This window comes from Ranitomeya variabilis, chromosome 7 (genome assembly GCF_051348905.1).
Source record: "Ranitomeya variabilis isolate aRanVar5 chromosome 7, aRanVar5.hap1, whole genome shotgun sequence".
NCBI lineage: Eukaryota > Metazoa > Chordata > Amphibia > Anura > Dendrobatidae > Ranitomeya > Ranitomeya variabilis.
In genome coordinates this window covers 9,446,780-9,468,879 of record NC_135238.1, presented here as the reverse complement: position 1 = coordinate 9,468,879, position 22,100 = coordinate 9,446,780, and the positions used below count along the sequence as shown (strand labels likewise).

General features: G+C 36.4%; 1 protein-coding gene across 1 annotated transcript in view; it reads right to left on the bottom strand.

Annotated features, from left to right (window-relative positions):
• Positions 1–402: 402 nt before the first annotated feature.
• Positions 403–22,100, bottom strand: part of HSD3B7 (hydroxy-delta-5-steroid dehydrogenase, 3 beta- and steroid delta-isomerase 7) — a 39,364-nt gene continuing 17,666 nt past the window's right edge. Inside the window, exons 4-7 of the mRNA XM_077273880.1 lie at positions 5,670–5,778; positions 5,462–5,561; positions 5,211–5,373; positions 403–5,125 (exon numbers count right to left, since the gene is read on the bottom strand). Coding sequence (XP_077129995.1) covers positions 4,704–5,125; positions 5,211–5,373; positions 5,462–5,561; positions 5,670–5,778 — 794 coding nt within the window. The 3' untranslated portion in view covers positions 403–4,703. The remainder of the gene's footprint in view (positions 5,126–5,210; positions 5,374–5,461; positions 5,562–5,669; positions 5,779–22,100) is intronic.

The window sequence follows — 22,100 nt, the reverse complement described above, 5'->3', positions numbered from 1 at the left end:
ATCATGGGCACAGAGCCCGGACCCCAACTCCACCCTGTAATGGAGATCATGAGCGCGGCCTCCCCCTACATCAGGGTCCGACCTCACAAGCTATTCTGAAGGAAGAATCCCCACAGAGGTCTCCGAAATCTTGTAGAAATCCTTCTAAAATTAGCAGGAGACATTATATCTGCAGAGCGACGACTCCATATTAATGTCTATGGGTGTAGAAGGGGAGGTCAGGAAAATTCCTGGAGGGCACCTATCTCCATGAGTGTTCTTAGTATCAATTTTACACAATGACCACAAGATGGCACCATCACCCCGAGAAAACCCTGCATGACGGTATGAAGAAAGGTCTGCGGCAGATCGCTGCTCCTCCGTCCAGAGGCTCCGCGCGGCCACACAGCACAAAACAGCGCAAATTGCTACAATTTATTGTACTATAATCAATATGACAATGTAATAAATTAACATAAATTATTGCATTTTTATTGGTAAATTATGAGGTTCTGTTCACACTTTGCTAAATCACGGTAAAACCGTTCTGGATTTATGGAGATTTTGAAAGAATAGCAGCAAAAATGATTTACCGCAGTTTCACAACATGTGACTGCAGAATAGAGGTGCATATGTAAACACGTGTGAGGGTCCTTCCACTGCGGTCACTTATCAAGCCCCCCCAACTCACACAGCAGACACAGGTGACTGCAGACATTCATGTATCTCTGTATACAGGGAGCTCCCCCTAGTGGCTGCAGACAATCATGTATTTCTGTATACAGGGAGCTCCCCCTAGTGGTGGCTGCAGGCAGGATCTTATCATGTATCTCTATACAGGGAGCTCCCCCTAGTGGTGACTGCAGACAGGATCTTATCATGTATCTCTGTATACAGGGAGCTCCCCCTAGTGGTGGCCGCAGACAGGATGTTATCATATATCTCTGTATACAGGGAGCTCCCCCTAGTGGTGGCTGCAGATAGGATCTTATCATGTATCTCTGTATACAGGGAGCTCCCCCTAGTGGTGGCCGCAGACAGGATCTTATCATGTGTCTCTGTATACAGTGAGCTCCCCCTAGTGGTGACTGCAGACAGGATTTTATCATGTAACTCTATATACAGGGAGCTCCCCCTAGTGGTGGCTGCAGACAGGATCTTATCATGTATCACTGTATACAGGGAGCTCCCCCTAGTGGTGGCTGCAGACAGGATCTTATCATGTATCTCTGTATACAGGGAGCTCCCCCTAGTGGTGACTGCAGACAGGATCTTATCATGTATCTCTGTATATTGGGAGCTCCCCCTAGTGGTGGCTGCAGACAGGATCTTCTCATGTATCTCTGTATACAGGGAGCTCCCCCTAGTGGTGACTGCAGACAGGATCTTATCATGTATCTCTATATACAGGGAGCTCCCCCTAGTGGTGGCTGCAGACAGGATCTTATCATGTATCTGTATACAGGGAGCTCCCCCTAGTGGTGGCTGCAGACAGGATCTTATATATCTCTGTATACAGGGAGCTCCCCCTAGTGGTGACTGCAGACAGGATCGTATCATGTATCTCTGTATACAGGGAGCTCCCCCTAGTGGTGGCTGCAGGCAGGATTTTATCATGTATCTCTATATAAAGGGAGCTCCCCCTAGTGGTGGCTGCAGACAGGATCTTATCATGTATCTCTGTATACAGGGAGCTCCCCCTAGTGGTGGCCGCAGACAGGATCTTATCATGTATCTCTGTATACAGGGAGCTCCCCCTAGTGGTGGCTGCAGACAGGATCTTATGTATCTGTATACAGGGAGCTCCCCCTAGTGGTGGCTGCAGACAGGATCTTATCATGTATCTCTGTATACAGGGAGCTCCCCCTACTGGTGGCTGCAAACAGGATCTTATCATGTATCTCTGTATACAGGGAGCTCCCCCTAGTGGTGGCTGCAGACAGGATCTTATCATGTATCTCTGTATACAGGGAGCTCCCCCTACTGGTGGCTGCAAACAGGATCTTATCATGTATCTCTGTATACAGGGAGCTCCCCCTAGTGGTGGCTGCAGACAGGATCTTATCATGTATCTCTGTATACAGGGAGCTCCCCCTAGTGGTGGCTGCAGACAGGATCTTATCATGTATCTGTATACAGGGAGCTCCCCCTAGTGGTGGCTGCAGACAGGATCTTATATATCTCTGTATACAGGGAGCTCCCCCTAGTGGTGGCTGCAGACAGGATCTTATCATGTATCTGTATACAGAGAGCTCCCCCTAGTGGTGGCTGCAGACAGGATCTTATCATGTAGCTCTGTATACAGGGAGCTCCCCCTAGTGGTGGCTGCAGACAGGATCTTATCATGTATCTCTGTATACAGGGAGCTCCCCCTAGTGGTGGCTGCAGACAGGATCTTATCATGTATCTCTGTATACAGGGAGCTCCCCCTAGTGGTGACTACAGACAGGACCTTATCATGTATATCTGTATACAGGGAGCTCCCCCTAGTGGTGACTGCAGACAGGATCTTATCATGTATCTCTGTATACAGGGAGCTCCCCTAGTGGTGGCTGCAGACAGGATCTTATCATGTATCTCTGTATACAGGGAGCTCCCCCTAGTGGTGGCTGCAGACAGGATCTTATCATGTATCTCTGTATACAGGAAGCTCCCCCTAGTGGTGGCTGCAGACAGGATCTTATCATGTATCTCTGTATACAGGGAGCTCCCCCTAGTGGTGGCTGCAGACAGAATCTTATCATGTATCTCTGTATACAGGGAGCTCCCCCTAGTGGTGACTGCAGACAGGATCTTATCATGTATCTCTGTATACAGGGAGCTCCCCCTAGTGGTGACTGCAGACAGGATCTTATCATGTATATCTGTATACAGGGAGCTCCCCCTAGTGGTGGCTGCAGACAGGATCTTATCATGTATCTCTGTATACAGGAAGCTCCCCCTAGTGGTGGCTGCAGACAGGATCTTATCATGTATATCTGTATACAGGGAGCTCCCCCTAGTGGTGGCTGCAGACAGGATCTTACCATGTATCTCTGTATACAGGGAGCTCCCCCTAGTGGTGGCTGCAGACAGGATCTAATGTATCTCTGTATACAGGGAGCTCCCCCTAGTGGTGGCTGCTGACAGGATCTTATTATATCTAAGCAGATGATCTGGAGCTCTGTATCAGAAAAATGGCAGACTAGGCAAGATATTCACTTTGATCCTTAGAAACACGTCAAACACTCTTTGTAAACGACTTGGCCTCTTCACCTTTCACGTCCCATCTGTTATTAGGTTCCCACAGCTCATTTTTTGCAGCCCCCTCTATTGGCCAGGGTGTCTCCCTCTCCAGAGGATCCAGGGTCTGTATTACACCCATCAGTATTCAGCTTGGTTACATATAGGATTGTACACAGGATGGGTCCTGGCCGACTCAAGTTTTCTGTGCCCTTAAATAAAATGTTCTCTGCTGGTTAGAATGGCAGTGATATAGAATATATAGATAAATGGAAACATATATATGGGCCGTCGCTCAGACACCGCTGATTACCCGGCTGCAGAGGAGGATTTCTCATCTATTTTTATATTATTATGAGAACATTGGATATTTCTGATTCAGCCGCTGTAGTAACGATCCCAGCCTGTAGGTGGTGAGTGAGGAAGTAAATCACGCCAGAAAGATCTCCACCTAGAGATTGTGAGTGGTACTGCAATGTGCAGGCTGTAGTGACCGGTGCCCCATTATCTGTACTGTACAGGGACCGGTGCCCCATTATCTGTACTGTACAGTGACCGGTGCCCCATTATCTGTACTGTAAAGTGACCGGTGCCCCATTATCTGTACTGTAAAGTGACCGGTGCCCCATTATCTGTACTGTAAAGTGACCGGTGCCCATTATCTGTACTGTACAGTGACCGGTGCCCCATTATCTGTACTGTATAGTGTCCGGTGCCCCATTATCTGTACTGTAAAGTGACCGGTGCCCCATTATCTGTACTGTATAGTGACCGGTGCCCCATTATCTGTACTGTACAGTGACCGGTGCCCCATTATCTGTACTGTACAGTGACCGGTGCCCATTATCTGTACTGTATAGTGACCGGTGCCCCATTATCTGTACTGTATAGTGACCGGTGCCCCATTATCTGTACTGTACAGTGACCGGTGCCCCATTATCTGTACTGTACAGTGACCGGTGCCCCATTATCTGTACTGTATAGTGACCGGTGCCCATTTTCTGTACTGTACAGTGACCAGTGCCCATTATCTGTACTGTATAGTGTCCGGTGCCCCATTATCTGTACTGTACAGTGACCGGTGCCCCATTATCTGTACTGTACAGTGACCGGTGCCCCATTATCTGTACTGTATAGTGACCGGTGCCCATTATCTGTACTGTACAGTGACCGGTGCCCATTATCTGTACTGTATAGTGTCCGGTGCCCCATTATCTGTACTGTACAGTGACCGGTGCCCCATTATCTGTACTGTACAGTGACCGGTGCCCCATTATCTGTACTGTTCACTGACCGGTGCCCCATTATCTGTACTGTACAGTGACCGGTGCCCCATTATCTGTACTGTACAGTGACCGGTGCCCCATTATCTGTACTGTACAGTGACCGGTGCCCCATTATCTGTACTGTACAGTGACCGGAGCCCCATTATCTGTACTGTACAGTGACCGGAGCCCCATTATCTGTACTGTACAGTGACCGGTGCCCCCCCATTGTCGGGGTCATTTGCTCTTTTCCCCGACCTCGAAGCTCCTCACCCAGGCCACCGTACGCCGCTTGCTCTCCTCCCAGCTGAACAGTGGCTGGTAGCCGAAGTGCCGCTCCGCCTTGTCTGTCTGCACGGTGAACGTGGTGCTGGCCACCGCCAGGGTGTAGGAGTTCAGTATCGGGGCGTAGGTACAGAACGGGTGGAGGAGCCATTGCAGAACAGAATTCAGCAGCGCCAACAAGTAGAGGAGGAAATACGGCACCAGCGGGCGCGAACCGACCATCCGGAACCCGCAGGACGACAGGAACTCCATATTGAAGTCCTCGTAGCTCTTATACGGAGAGTGGTCGTAGCAGAAGTACACCTGGCCGCCCAGGGCTGAGGGGCATTCCTGCAGCTGGCGGGCCGCCAGGAGATGCATCCAGGCCACGTTACCTGCAGGAGGACAGGGAGATGAGAGGACGTGGTGTAACGTCCTGCAGCAGAACTATGAATGCAGCTCTGGGTGGGATGTTCTCACCGACATAGACGCGTCCGTGTTCTGTGGATGACGGGATGGCTCTGAACACCCGCCGGCCCTTCTTCAGCCCCTGCTGGTAGAACTGCCTCATGAGCTCGTGGCCCTCGCCGTAGATCCCAGTGGGGCGCAGCGCGCAGGTGTAGAGGGTCTTCCCGCCTTTTATCTGTGCGCACAACGTAAGTTATCCACCCGCCATGATATCACACACCACGCGCACAGTGCTGACCCCTGCGGGCCGCTCAGGGCGTTACCTTCCTCCCGTTGGCCTCCAGCACCAGCTTCTCGGCCTTGGACTTGCTCAGCGGGTACGGCTGGTTGTGGTAGACGGTGTATACCGTGTCCTCGTTACCCCTGCAACCGGCAGAGAAGCTTCTTAAAGGACAGCAACCCCAATGTGGGAGGCTTAGAACAGGTCTGAAATGGCTGATAACAGGGAACAATAGACAGCACACACATTACCTATAGAAGGGATCCTTGTGTAAATTGGGCCCCACGACCTCCATGCTGCTGGTGTAGAGCAGGTACTGGATCCCTTCCTCCTCGCAGACCCTCAGCACGTTCTCCGTCCCTGCGGACACAGGAGCGATCGCCTGTCACCGAGCTGCCGACCATTCACGTCTACAGAACGGTCACATGGGGGGATATGACCGGGGGGGCATACAATGCCTCATCTACGTGTCGCCACCTGGTGGTCATTGCTGGAGCTGGAGCATTTTCAGGCAATAGACGGGCGATCTCCGACAACATTCACACCATGCACAATAACCTGGCGAGTGTCTACGGGCACAGGAGGAAAATCCGGAGAAATTCTCCCTCCAAGATGAGGCTGTGACATGTATTTTCCTACATATGTGGAGCTGCACAATGTGACTCATGTGTCAGATCTGGAGGCCGGAAATACGGTAATATAATGTACATGCAGTATAATAATCCGCACGATACTGGAAAAGCACCGTCATCACAAAACACTGCGCTCAGTGTAGTGTCCCCGAAAGTCAGAGCTCTGACACCGTCACCCACAGGAGCAAGGGACTCTGAAGATGTATACATAGGGGCGGTATTATAGTAGTTATATTCTTGTACATAGGGGCAGTATTATAGTAGTTATATTCTTGTACATAGGGAGCAGTATTATAGTAGTTATATTCTTGTACATAGGGGCAGTATTATAGTAGTTATATTCTTGTACATAGGGGCAGTATTATAGTAGTTATATTCTTGTACATAGGAGCAGTATTATAGTAGTTATATTCTTGTACATAGGGGCGGTATTATAGTAGTTATATTCTTGTACATAGGGGCAGTATTATAGTAGTTATATTCTTGTACATAGGGAGCAGTATTATAGTAGTTATATTATTGTACATAGGAGCAGTATTATAGTAGTTATATTATTGTACATAGGAGCAGTATTATAGTAGTTATATTCTTGTACATAGGAGCAGTATTATAGTAGTTATATTCTTGTACATAGGGGCGGTATTATAGTAGTTATATTCTTGTACATAGGGGCAGTATTATAGTAGTTATATTCTTGTACATAGGGAGCAGTATTATAGTAGTTATATTATTGTACATAGGAGCAGTATTATAGTAGTTATATTATTGTACATAGGAGCAGTATTATAGTAGTTATATTCTTGTACATAGGGGCAGTATTATAGTAGTTATATTCTTGTACATAGGGGCAGTATTATAGTAGTTATATTCTTGTACATAGGGAGCAGTATTATAGTAGTTATATTATTGTACATAGGAGCAGTATTATAGTAGTTATATTATTGTACATAGGAGCAGTATTATAGTAGTTATATTCCTGTACATAGGAGCAGTATTATAGTAGTTATATTCTTGTACATGGGGGCAGTATTATAGTAGTTATATTCTTGTATATAGGGAGCAGTATTATAGTAGTTATATTCTTGTACATAGGGGCAGTATTATAGTAATTATATTCTTGTACATAGGGGCAGTATTATAGTAGTTATATTATTGTACATAGGGGCAGTATTATAGTAGTTATATTCCGTACATAGGGGCAGTATTATAGTAGTTATATTCTTGTACATAGGGGCAGTATTATAGTAGTTATATTCTTGTACATGGGGGCAGTATTATAGTAGTTATATTCTTGTACATAGGAGCAGTATTATAGTAGTTATATTCTTGTACATGGGGGCAGTATTATAGTAGTTATATTCTTGTACATAGGAGCAGTATTATAGTAGTTATATTCTTGTACATAGGAGCAGTATTATAGTAGTTATATTCTTGTATATAGGGAGCAGTATTATAGTAGTTATATTCTTGTACATAGGGGCAGTATTATAGTAGTTATATTCTTGTATATAGGGGCAGTATTATAGTAGTTATATTCTTGTACATAGGGGCAGTTTTATAGTAATTATATTCTTGTACATAGGAGGCAGTATTATAGTAGTTATATTCCGTACATAGGGGCAGTATTATAGTAGTTATATTCTTGTACATAGGGGCAGTATTATAGTAGTTATATTCTTGTACATAGGAGGCAGTATTATAGTAGTTATATTCTTGTACATAGGAGGCAGTATTATAGTAGTTATATTCTTGTACATAGGGGCGGTATTATAGTAGTTATATTCTTGTACATAGGGGCGGTATTATAGCAGTTATATTCTTGTACATAGGGGCGGTATTATAGTAGTTATATTCTTGTACATAGGGGCGGTATTATAGTAGTTATATTCTTGTACATAGCAGCAGTATTATAGTAGTTATATTCTTGTACATAGGAGCAGTATTATAGTAGTTATATTCTTGTACATAGGGGCAGTATTATAGTAGTTATATTCTTGTACATAGGAGCAGTATTATAGTAGTTATATTCTTGTACATAGGGACAGTATTATAGTAGTTATATTCTTGTACATAGGGGCAGTATTATAGTAGTTATATTCTTGTACATAGGATCAGTATTATAGTAGTTATATTCTTGTACATAGGGGCAGTATTATAGTAGTTATATTCTTGTACATAGGGGCAGTATTATAGTAGTTATATTCTTGTACATAGGAGCAGTATTATAGTAGTTATATTCTTGTACATGGGGGCAGTATTATAGTAGTTATATTCTTGTACATAGGGGCAGTATTATAGTAGTTATATTCTTGTACATAGGAGCAGTATTATAGTAGTTATATTCTTGTACATGGGGGCAGTATTATAGTAGTTATATTCTTGTACATAGGAGCAGTATTATAGTAGTTATATTCTTGTACATAGGAGCAGTATTATAGTAGTTATATTCTTGTATATAGGGAGCAGTATTATAGTAGTTATATTCTTGTACATAGGGGCAGTATTATAGTAGTTATATTCTTGTATATAGGGGCAGTATTATAGTAGTTATATTCTTGTACATAGGGGCAGTTTTATAGTAATTATATTCTTGTACATAGGAGGCAGTATTATAGTAGTTATATTCCGTACATAGGGGCAGTATTATAGTAGTTATATTCTTGTACATAGGGGCAGTATTATAGTAGTTATATTCTTGTACATAGGAGGCAGTATTATAGTAGTTATATTCTTGTACATAGGAGGCAGTATTATAGTAGTTATATTCTTGTACATAGGGGCGGTATTATAGTAGTTATATTCTTGTACATAGGGGCGGTATTATAGCAGTTATATTCTTGTACATAGGGGCGGTATTATAGTAGTTATATTCTTGTACATAGGGGCGGTATTATAGTAGTTATATTCTTGTACATAGCAGCAGTATTATAGTAGTTATATTCTTGTACATAGGAGCAGTATTATAGTAGTTATATTCTTGTACATAGGGGCAGTATTATAGTAGTTATATTCTTGTACATAGGAGCAGTATTATAGTAGTTATATTCTTGTACATAGGGACAGTATTATAGTAGTTATATTCTTGTACATAGGGGCAGTATTATAGTAGTTATATTCTTGTACATAGGAGCAGTATTATAGTAGTTATATTCTTGTACATAGGGGCAGTATTATAGTAGTTATATTCTTGTACATAGGGGCAGTATTATAGTAGTTATATTCTTGTACATAGGAGCAGTATTATAGTAGTTATATTCTTGTACATGGGGGCAGTATTATAGTAGTTATATTCTTGTATATAGGGAGCAGTATTATAGTAGTTATATTCTTGTACATAGGGGCAGTATTATAGTAGTTATATTCTTGTATATAGGGGCAGTATTATAGTAGTTATATTCTTGTACATAGGGGCAGTATTATAGTAATTATATTCTTGTACATAGGAGGCAGTATTATAGTAGTTATATTCCATACATAGGGGCAGTATTATAGTAGTTATATTCTTGTACATAGGGGCAGTATTATAGTAGTTATATTCTTGTACATAGGGGCAGTATTATAGTAGTTATATTCTTGTACATAGGAGCAGTATTATAGTAGTTATATTCTTGTACATGGGGGCAGTATTATAGTAGTTATATTCTTGTATATAGGGAGCAGTATTATAGTAGTTATATTCTTGTACATAGGGGCAGTATTATAGTAGTTATATGCTTGTATATAGGGGCAGTATTATAGTAGTTATATTCTTGTACATAGGGGCAGTATTATAGTAGTTATATTCTTGTACATAGGAGCAGTATTATAGTAGTTATATTCTTGTACATAGGGGCAGTATTATAGTAGTTATATTCTTGTACATAGGGGCAGTATTATAGTAATTATATTCTTGTACATAGGAGGCAGTATTATAGTAGTTATATTCCGTACATAGGGGCAGTATTATAGTAGTTATATTCTTGTACATAGGGGCAGTATTATAGTAGTTATATTCTTGTACATAGGAGGCAGTATTATAGTAGTTATATTCTTGTACATAGGAGCAGTATTATAGTAGTTATATTCTTGTACATAGCGGCAGTATTATAGTAGTTATATTCTTGTACATAGGAGGCAGTATTATAGTAGTTATATTCTTGTACATAGGAGCAGTATTATAGTAGTTATATTCTTGTAGATAGGGGGCAGTATTATAGTAGTTATATTCTTGTATATAGGGAGCAGTATTATAGTAGTTATATTCTCGTACATAGGGGCAGTATTATAGTAGTTATATTCTTGTATATAGGGAGCAGTATTATAGTAGTTATATTCTTGTACATAGGGGCAGTATTATAGTAGTTATATTCTTGTATATAGGGGCAGTATTATAGTAGTTATATTCTGTACATAGGAGCAGTATTATAGTACTTATATTCTTGTATATAGGGAGCAGTATTATAGTAGTTATATTCTTGTACATAGGGGGCAGTATTATAGTAGTTATATTCTTGTATATAGGGAGCAGTATTATAGTAGTTATATTCTTGTACATAGGGGCAGTATTATAGTAGTTATATTCTTGTATATAGGGGCAGTATTATAGTAGTTATATTCTTGTACATAGGGGCAGTATTATAGTAGTTATATTCTTGTACATAGGAGGCAGTATTATAGTAGTTATATTCCGTACATAGGGGCAGTATTATAGTAGTTATATTCTTGTACATAGGGGCAGTATTATAGTAGTTATATTCTTGTACATAGGAGGCAGTATTATAGTAGTTATATTCTTGTACATAGGAGCAGTATTATAGTAGTTATATTCTTGTACATAGGAGCAGTATTATAGTAGTTATATTCTTGTACATAGGAGCAGTATTATAGTAGTTATATTCTTGTACATAGGAGGCAGTATTATAGTAGTTATATTCTTGTACATAGGAGCAGTATTATAGTAGTTATATTCTTGTACATAGGGGCAGTATTATAGTAGTTATATTCTTGTACATAGGAGGCAGTATTATAGTAGTTATATTCTTGTACATAGGAGCAGTATTATAGTAGTTATATTCTTGTACATAGGAGCAGTATTATAGTAGTTATATTCTTGTACATAGGAGCAGTATTATAGTAGTTATATTCTTGTACATGGGAGCAGTATTATAGTAGTTATATTCTTGTACATAGGAGCAGTATTATAGTAGTTATATTCTTGTACATAGTGGGCAGTATTATAGTAGTTATATTCTTGTACATAGGGGCAGTATTATAGTAGTTATATTCTTGTACATAGGAGCAGTATTATAGTAGTTATATTCTTGTAGATAGGGGGCAGTATTATAGTAGTTATATTCTTGTACATAGGAGCAGTATTATAGTAGTTATATTCTTGTACATAGGAGCAGCATTATATTAGTTATATTCTTGTACATAGGGGCAGTATTATAGTAGTTATATTCTTGTACATAGGGGCAGTATTATAGTAGTTATATTCTTGTACATAGGGGCAGTATTATAGTAGTTATATTCTTGTACATAGGGGCAGTATTATAGTAGTTATATTCTTGTACATAGGGGCGGCATTATAGTAGTTATATTCTTGTACATAGGGGCAGTATTATAGTACTGTAATTATATTCTTGTACATAGGGGCAGTATTATAGTAGTTATATTCTTGTACATAGGAGCAGTATTATAGTAGTTATATTCTTGTACATAGGGGCAGTATTATATTAGTTATATTCTTGTACATAGGGGCGGCATTATAGTAGTTATAATCTTGTACATAGGGGCAGTATTATAGTAGTTATATTCTTGTACATAGGAAGCAGTATTATAGTAGTTATATTCTTGTACATAGGAGGCAGTATTATAGTAGTTATATTCTTGTACATAGGGGCGGTATTATAGTAGTTATATTCTTGTACATAGGGGCGGTATTATAGCAGTTATATTCTTGTACATAGGGGCGGTATTATAGTAGTTATATTCTTGTACATAGGGGCGGTATTATAGTAGTTATATTCTTGTACATAGGGGCAGTATTATAGTAGTTATATTCTTGTACATAGGAGCAGTATTATAGTAGTTATATTCTTGTACATAGGGGCAGTATTATAGTAGTTATATTCTTGTACATAGGAGCAGTATTATAGTAGTTATATTCTTGTACATAGGGACAGTATTATAGTAGTTATATTCTTGTACATAGGGGCAGTATTATAGTAGTTATATTCTTGTACATAGGAGCAGTATTATAGTAGTTATATTCTTGTACATAGGGGCAGTATTATAGTAGTTATATTCTTGTACATAGGGGCAGTATTATAGTAGTTATATTCTTGTACATAGGAGCAGTATTATAGTAGTTATATTCTTGTACATGGGGGCAGTATTATAGTAGTTATATTCTTGTATATAGGGAGCAGTATTATAGTAGTTATATTCTTGTACATAGGGGCAGTATTATAGTAGTTATATTCTTGTATATAGGGGCAGTATTATAGTAGTTATATTCTTGTACATAGGGGCAGTATTATAGTAATTATATTCTTGTACATAGGAGGCAGTATTATAGTAGTTATATTCCATACATAGGGGCAGTATTATAGTAGTTATATTCTTGTACATAGGGGCAGTATTATAGTAGTTATATTCTTGTACATAGGGGCAGTATTATAGTAGTTATATTCTTGTACATAGGAGCAGTATTATAGTAGTTATATTCTTGTACATGGGGGCAGTATTATAGTAGTTATATTCTTGTATATAGGGAGCAGTATTATAGTAGTTATATTCTTGTACATAGGGGCAGTATTATAGTAGTTATATTCTTGTATATAGGGGCAGTATTATAGTAGTTATATTCTTGTACATAGGGGCAGTATTATAGTAGTTATATTCTTGTACATAGGAGCAGTATTATAGTAGTTATATTCTTGTACATAGGGGCAGTATTATAGTAGTTATATTCTTGTACATAGGGGCAGTATTATAGTAATTATATTCTTGTACATAGGAGGCAGTATTATAGTAGTTATATTCCGTACATAGGGGCAGTATTATAGTAGTTATATTCTTGTACATAGGGGCAGTATTATAGTAGTTATATTCTTGTACATAGGAGGCAGTATTATAGTAGTTATATTCTTGTACATAGGAGCAGTATTATAGTAGTTATATTCTTGTACATAGCGGCAGTATTATAGTAGTTATATTCTTGTACATAGGAGGCAGTATTATAGTAGTTATATTCTTGTACATAGGAGCAGTATTATAGTAGTTATATTCTTGTAGATAGGGGGCAGTATTATAGTAGTTATATTCTTGTACATAGGAGCAGTATTATAGTAGTTATATTCTTGTATATAGGGAGCAGTATTATAGTAGTTATATTCTCGTACATAGGGGCAGTATTATAGTAGTTATATTCTTGTATATAGGGAGCAGTATTATAGTAGTTATATTCTTGTACATAGGGGCAGTATTATAGTAGTTATATTCTTGTATATAGGGGCAGTATTATAGTAGTTATATTCTGTACATAGGAGCAGTATTATAGTACTTATATTCTTGTATATAGGGAGCAGTATTATAGTAGTTATATTCTTGTACATAGGGGGCAGTATTATAGTAGTTATATTCTTGTATATAGGGAGCAGTATTATAGTAGTTATATTCTTGTACATAGGGGCAGTATTATAGTAGTTATATTCTTGTATATAGGGGCAGTATTATAGTAGTTATATTCTTGTACATAGGGGCAGTATTATAGTAGTTATATTCTTGTACATAGGAGGCAGTATTATAGTAGTTATATTCCGTACATAGGGGCAGTATTATAGTAGTTATATTCTTGTACATAGGGGCAGTATTATAGTAGTTATATTCTTGTACATAGGAGGCAGTATTATAGTAGTTATATTCTTGTACATAGGAGCAGTATTATAGTAGTTATATTCTTGTACATAGGAGCAGTATTATAGTAGTTATATTCTTGTACATAGGAGCAGTATTATAGTAGTTATATTCTTGAACATAGGAGGCAGTATTATAGTAGTTATATTCTTGTACATAGGAGCAGTATTATAGTAGTTATATTCTTGTACATAGGGGCAGTATTATAGTAGTTATATTCTTGTACATAGGAGGCAGTATTATAGTAGTTATATTCTTGTACATAGGAGCAGTATTATAGTAGTTATATTCTTGTACATAGGAGCAGTATTATAGTAGTTATATTCTTGTACATAGGAGCAGTATTATAGTAGTTATATTCTTGTACATGGGAGCAGTATTATAGTAGTTATATTCTTGTACATAGGAGCAGTATTATAGTAGTTATATTCTTGTACATAGTGGGCAGTATTATAGTAGTTATATTCTTGTGCATAGGGGCAGTATTATAGTAGTTATATTCTTGTACATAGGAGCAGTATTATAGTAGTTATATTCTTGTAGATAGGGGGCAGTATTATAGTAGTTATATTCTTGTACATAGGAGCAGTATTATAGTAGTTATATTCTTGTACATAGGAGCAGCATTATATTAGTTATATTCTTGTACATAGGGGCAGTATTATAGTAGTTATATTCTTGTACATAGGGGCAGTATTATAGTAGTTATATTCTTGTACATAGGGGCAGTATTATAGTAGTTATATTCTTGTACATAGGGGCGGCATTATAGTAGTTATATTCTTGTACATAGGGGCAGTATTATAGTACTGTAATTATATTCTTGTACATAGGGGCAGTATTATAGTAGTTATATTCTTGTACATAGGAGCAGTATTATAGTAGTTATATTCTTGTACATAGGGGCAGTATTATATTAGTTATATTCTTGTACATAGGGGCGGCATTATAGTAGTTATATTCTTGTACATAGGGGCAGTATTATAGTAGTTATATTCTTGTACATAGGAAGCAGTATTATAGTAGTTATATTCTTGTACATAGGGGCAGTATTATAGTAGTTATATTCTTGTACATAGGGGCGGCATTATAGTAGTTATATTCTTGTACATAGGGGCAGTATTATAGTAGTTATATTCTTGTACATAGGGAGCAGTATTATAGTAGTTATATTCTTGTACATAGGGGCAGTATTATAGTAGTTATATTCTTGTACATAGGGGCAGTATTATAGTAGTTATATTCTTGTACATAGGAGCATATTATAGTAGTTATATTATTGTACATAGGGGCAGTATTACAGTAGTTATATTCTTGTACATAGGAGCAGTATTATAGTAGTTATATTCTTATACATAGGGGCAGTATTATAGTAGTTATATTCTGTACATAGGAGCAGTATTATAGTAGCTATATTCTTGTACATAGGAGCAGTATTATAGTAGTTATATTCTTGTACTTAGGGGGCAGTATTATAGTAGTTATATTCTTGTACATAGGAGCAGTATTATAGTAGTTATATTCTGTACATAGGAGCAGTATTATAGTAGCTATATTCTTGTACATAGGGGGCAGTATTATAGTAGTTATATTCTTGTACATAGGAGCAGTATTATAGTAGTTATATTCTTATACATAGGGGCAGTATTATAGTAGTTATATTCTTGTACATAGGAGCAGTATTATAGTAGTTATATTCTGTACATAGGAGCAGTATTATAGTAGCTATATTCTTGTACATAGGAGCAGTATTATAGTAGTTATATTCTTGTACTTAGGGGGCAGTATTATAGTAGTTATATTCTTGTACATAGGGGCAGTATTACAGTAGTTATATTCTTGTACATAGCGGCAGTATTATAGCAGTTATATTCTTGTACATAGGAGCAGTATTATAGTATTTATATTCTTGTACTTAGGGGGCAGTATTGTAGTAGTTATATTCTTGTACATAGGGGCAGTATTACAGTAGTTATATTCTTGTACATAGCGGCAGTATTATAGTAGTTATATTCTTGTACATAGGGGCAGTATTATAGTAGTTATATTCTTGTACATAGGGGCAGTATTATAGTAGTTATATTCTTGTACATAGGGGCAGTATTATAGTAGTTATATTCTTGTACATAGGAGCAGTATTATAGTAGTTATATTCTTGTACATAGGGGCAGTATTATAGTAGTTATATTCTTGTACATAGGAGCAGTATTATAGCAGTTATATTCTTGTACATAGGGGCAGTATTATAGTAGTTATACTCTTGTACATAAGAGCAGTATTATAGTAGTTATATTCTTGTACATAGGGGCAGTATTATAGTAGTTATATTCTTGTACATAGGGCCAGTATTATAGTAGTTATATTCTTGTACATAGGAGCAGTATTATAGTAGTTATATTCTTGTACATAGGGGCAGTATTATAGTAGTTATATTCTTGTACATAGGGCAGTATTATAGTAGTTATATTCTTGTACATAGGAGCAGTATTATAGTAGTTATATTCTTGTACATAGGGCAGTATTATAGTAGTTATATTCCTGTACATAGGGGCAGTATTATAGTATTTATATTCTTGTACTTAGGGGGCAGTATTATAGTAGTTATATTCTTGTACATAGCGGCAGTATTATAGTAGTTATATTCTTGTACATAGGGCAGTATTATAGTAGTTATATTCTTGTACATAGGAGCAGTATTATAGTAGTTATATTCTTGTACATAGCAGCAGTATTATAGTAGTTATATTCTTGTACATAGGAGCAGTATTATAGTAGTTATATTCTTGTACATAGGGGCAGTATTATAGTAGTTATATTCTTGTACATAGGGCAGTATTATAGTAGTTATATTCCTGTACATAGGGGCAGTATTATAGTATTTATATTCTTGTACTTAGGGGGCAGTATTATAGTAGTTATATTCTTGTACATAGCGGCAGTATTATAGTAGTTATATTCTTGTACATAGCGGCAGTATTATAGTAGTTATATTCTTGTACATAGGGGCAGTATTATAGTAGTTATATTCTTGTACATAGGGGCAGTATTATAGTAGTTATATTCTTGTATATAGGGGCAGTATTATAGTAGTTATAATCTTGTACATAGGGGCAGTATTATAGTAGTTATATTCTTGTATATAGGGGCAGTATTATAGTAGTTATATTGTTGTACATAGGAGCAGTATTATAGTAGTTATATTCTTGTACATAGGAGCAGTATTATAGTAGTTATATTCTTGTACATAGGGGCAGTATTATAGTAGTTATATTGTTGTACATAGGGGCAGTATTATAGTAGTTATATTCTTGTACATAGGGGCAGTATTATAGTAGTTATATTCTTGTACATAGGGGCAGTATTATAGTAGTTATATTCTTGTACATAGGGGAGGTATTATAGTAGTTATATTCTTGTACATAGGGGCAGTATTATAGTAGTTATATTCTTGTACATAGGGGCGGTATTATAGTAGTTATATTCTTGTACATAGGGGCAGTATTATAGTAGTTATATTGTTGTACATAGGAGCAGTATTATAGTAGTTATATTCTTGTACATAGGAGCAGTATTATAGTAGTTATATTCTTGTACATAGGGGCAGTATTATAGTAGTTATATTGTTGTACATAGAGGCAGTATTATAGTAGTTATATTCTGTACATAGGAGCAGTATTATAGTAGTTATATTCTTGTACATAGGGGCAGTATTACAGTAGTTATATTCTTGTACATAGCGGCAGTATTATAGCAGTTATATTCTTGTACATAGGAGCAGTATTATAGTATTTATATTCTTGTACTTAGGGGGCAGTATTGTAGTAGTTATATTCTTGTACATAGGGGCAGTATTACAGTAGTTATATTCTTGTACATAGCGGCAGTATTATAGTAGTTATATTCTTGTACATAGGGGCAGTATTATAGTAGTTATATTCTTGTACATAGGGGCAGTATTATAGTAGTTATATTCTTGTACATAGGGGCAGTATTATAGTAGTTATATTCTTGTACATAGGAGCAGTATTATAGTAGTTATATTCTTGTACATAGGGGCAGTATTATAGTAGTTATATTGTTGTACATAGAGGCAGTATTATAGTAGTTATATTCTGTACATAGGAGCAGTATTATAGTAGTTATATTCTTGTACATAGGGGCAGTATTACAGTAGTTATATTCTTGTACATAGCGGCAGTATTATAGCAGTTATATTCTTGTACATAGGAGCAGTATTATAGTATTTATATTCTTGTACTTAGGGGGCAGTATTGTAGTAGTTATATTCTTGTACATAGGGGCAGTATTACAGTAGTTATATTCTTGTACATAGCGGCAGTATTATAGTAGTTATATTCTTGTACATAGGGGCAGTATTATAGTAGTTATATTCTTGTACATAGGGGCAGTATTATAGTAGTTATATTCTTGTACATAGGGGCAGTATTATAGTAGTTATATTCTTGTACATAGGAGCAGTATTATAGTAGTTATATTCTTGTACATAGGGGCAGTATTATAGTAGTTATATTCTTGTACATAGGAGCAGTATTATAGCAGTTATATTCTTGTACATAGGGGCAGTATTATAGTAGTTATACTCTTGTACATAAGAGCAGTATTATAGTAGTTATATTCTTGTACATAGGGGCAGTATTATAGTAGTTATATTCTTGTACATAGGGCCAGTATTATAGTAGTTATATTCTTGTACATAGGAGCAGTATTATAGTAGTTATATTCTTGTACATAGGGGCAGTATTATAGTAGTTATATTCTTGTACATAGGGCAGTATTATAGTAGTTATATTCTTGTACATAGGAGCAGTATTATAGTAGTTATATTCTTGTACATAGGGCAGTATTATAGTAGTTATATTCCTGTACATAGGGGCAGTATTATAGTATTTATATTCTTGTACTTAGGGGGCAGTATTATAGTAGTTATATTCTTGTACATAGCGGCAGTATTATAGTAGTTATATTCTTGTACATAGGGCAGTATTATAGTAGTTATATTCTTGTACATAGGAGCAGTATTATAGTAGTTATATTCTTGTACATAGCAGCAGTATTATAGTAGTTATATTCTTGTACATAGGAGCAGTATTATAGTAGTTATATTCTTGTACATAGGGGCAGTATTATAGTAGTTATATTCTTGTACATAGGGCAGTATTATAGTAGTTATATTCCTGTACATAGGGGCAGTATTATAGTATTTATATTCTTGTACTTAGGGGGCAGTATTATAGTAGTTATATTCTTGTACATAGCGGCAGTATTATAGTAGTTATATTCTTGTACATAGCGGCAGTATTATAGTAGTTATATTCTTGTACATAGGGGCAGTATTATAGTAGTTATATTCTTGTACATAGGGGCAGTATTATAGTAGTTATATTCTTGTATATAGGGGCAGTATTATAGTAGTTATAATCTTGTACATAGGGGCAGTATTATAGTAGTTATATTCTTGTATATAGGGGCAGTATTATAGTAGTTATATTGTTGTACATAGGAGCAGTATTATAGTAGTTATATTCTTGTACATAGGAGCAGTATTATAGTAGTTATATTCTTGTACATAGGGGCAGTATTATAGTAGTTATATTGTTGTACATAGGGGCAGTATTATAGTAGTTATATTCTTGTACATAGGGGCAGTATTATAGTAGTTATATTCTTGTACATAGGGGCAGTATTATAGTAGTTATATTCTTGTACATAGGGGAGGTATTATAGTAGTTATATTCTTGTACATAGGGGCAGTATTATAGTAGTTATATTCTTGTACATAGGGGCGGTATTATAGTAGTTATATTCTTGTACATAGGGGCAGTATTATAGTAGTTATATTGTTGTACATAGGAGCAGTATTATAGTAGTTATATTCTTGTACATAGGAGCAGTATTATAGTAGTTATATTCTTGTACATAGGGGCAGTATTATAGTAGTTATATTGTTGTACATAGAGGCAGTATTATAGTAGTTATATTCTGTACATAGGAGCAGTATTATAGTAGTTATATTCTTGTGCATAGGAGCAGTATTATAGTAGTTATATTCCTGCACATAAGAGCAGTATTATAGTAGTTATATTCTTGTACATAGGGGCGGTATTATAGTAGTTATATTCTTGTACATAGGGGCAGTATTATAGTAGTTATATTCTTGTACATAGGGGCGCTATTATAGTAGTTATATTCTTGTACATAGGGGCGGTATTATAGTAGTTATATTCTTGTACATAGGGGCGGTATTATAGTAGTTATATTCTTGTACATAGGGGCGGTATTATAGTAGTTATATTCTTGTACATAGCAGCAGTATTATAGTAGTTATATTCTTGTACATAGGAGCAGTATTATAGTAGTTATATTCTTGTACATAGGGGCAGTATTATAGTAGTTATATTCTTGTACATAGGAGCAGTATTATAGTAGTTATATTCTTGTACATAGGGACAGTATTATAGTAGTTATATTCTTGTACATAGGAGCAGTATTATAGTAGTTATATTCTTGTACATAGGGGCAGTATTATAGTAGTTATATTCTTGTATATAGGGGCAGTATTATAGTAGTTATATTCTTGTACATAGGGGCAGTATTATAGTAGTTATATTCTTGTACATAGGGAGCAGTATTATAGTAGTCATATTCTTGTACATAGGAGCAGTATTATAGTAGTTATATTCTTGTACATAGGAGCAGTATTATAGTAGTTATATTCTTGTACATAGGGGCAGTATTATAGTAGTTATATTCTTGTACATAGGGGCAGTATTATAGTAGTTATATTCTTGTACATAGGGGCAGTATTATAGTAGTTATATTCTTGTACATAGGGGCAGTATTATAGTAGTTATATTCTTGTACATAAGGGCAGTATTATAGTAGTTATATTCTTGTACATAGGGGCAGTATTATAGTAGATATATTCTTGTACATAGGGGCGGTATTATAGTAGTTATATTCTTGTACATAGGGGCAGTATTATAGTAGTTATATTCTTGTACATAAGGGCAGTATTATAGTAGTTATATTCTTGTACATAGGGGCAGTATTATAGCAGTTATATTCTTGTACATAGGAGCAGTATTATAGTAGTTATATTCTTGTACATAGGGGCAGTATTATAGTAGTTATATTCTTGTACATAGGAGCAGTATTATAGTAGTTATATTCTTGTACATAGGGAGCAGTATTATAGTAGTCATATTCTTGTACATAGGAGCAGTATTATAGTAGTTATATTCTTGTACATAGGGGCAGTATTATAGTAGTTATATTCTTGTACATAGGGGCAGTATTATAGTAGTTATATTCTTGTACATAGGGGCAGTATTATAGTAGTTATATTCTTGTACATAGGGGCAGTATTATAGTAGTTATATTCTTGTACATAAGGGCAGTATTATAGTAGTTATATTCTTGTACATAGGGGCAGTATTATAGTAGATATATTCTTGTACATAGGGGCGGTATTATAGTAGTTATATTCTTGTACATAGGGGCAGTATTATAGTAGTTATATTCTTGTACATAAGGGCAGTATTATAGTAGTTATATTCTTGTACATAGGGGCAGTATTATAGCAGTTATATTCTTGTACATAGGAGCAGTATTATAGTAGTTATATTCTTGTACATAGGGGCAGTATTATAGTAGTTATATTCTTGTACATAGGAGCAGTATTATAGTAGTTATATTCTTGTACATAGGAGCAGTATTATAGTAGTTATATTCTTGTACATAGGGGCAGTATTATAGTAGTTATATTCTTGTACATAGGAGCAGTATTATAGTAGTTATATTCTTGTACATAGGGGCAGTATTATAGTAGTTATATTCTTGTACATAAGGGCAGTATTATAGTAGTTATATTCTTGTACATAGGGGCAGTATTATAGCAGTTATATTCTTGTACATAGGAGCAGTATTATAGTAGTTATATTCTTGTACATAGGGGCAGTATTATAGTAGTTATATTCTTGTACATAGGAGCAGTATTATAGTAGTTATATTCTTGTACATAGGAGCAGTATTATAGTAGTTATATTCTTGTACATAGGAGCAGTATTATAGTAGTTATATTCTTGTACATAGGGAGCAGTATTATAGTAGTCATATTCTTGTACATAGGAG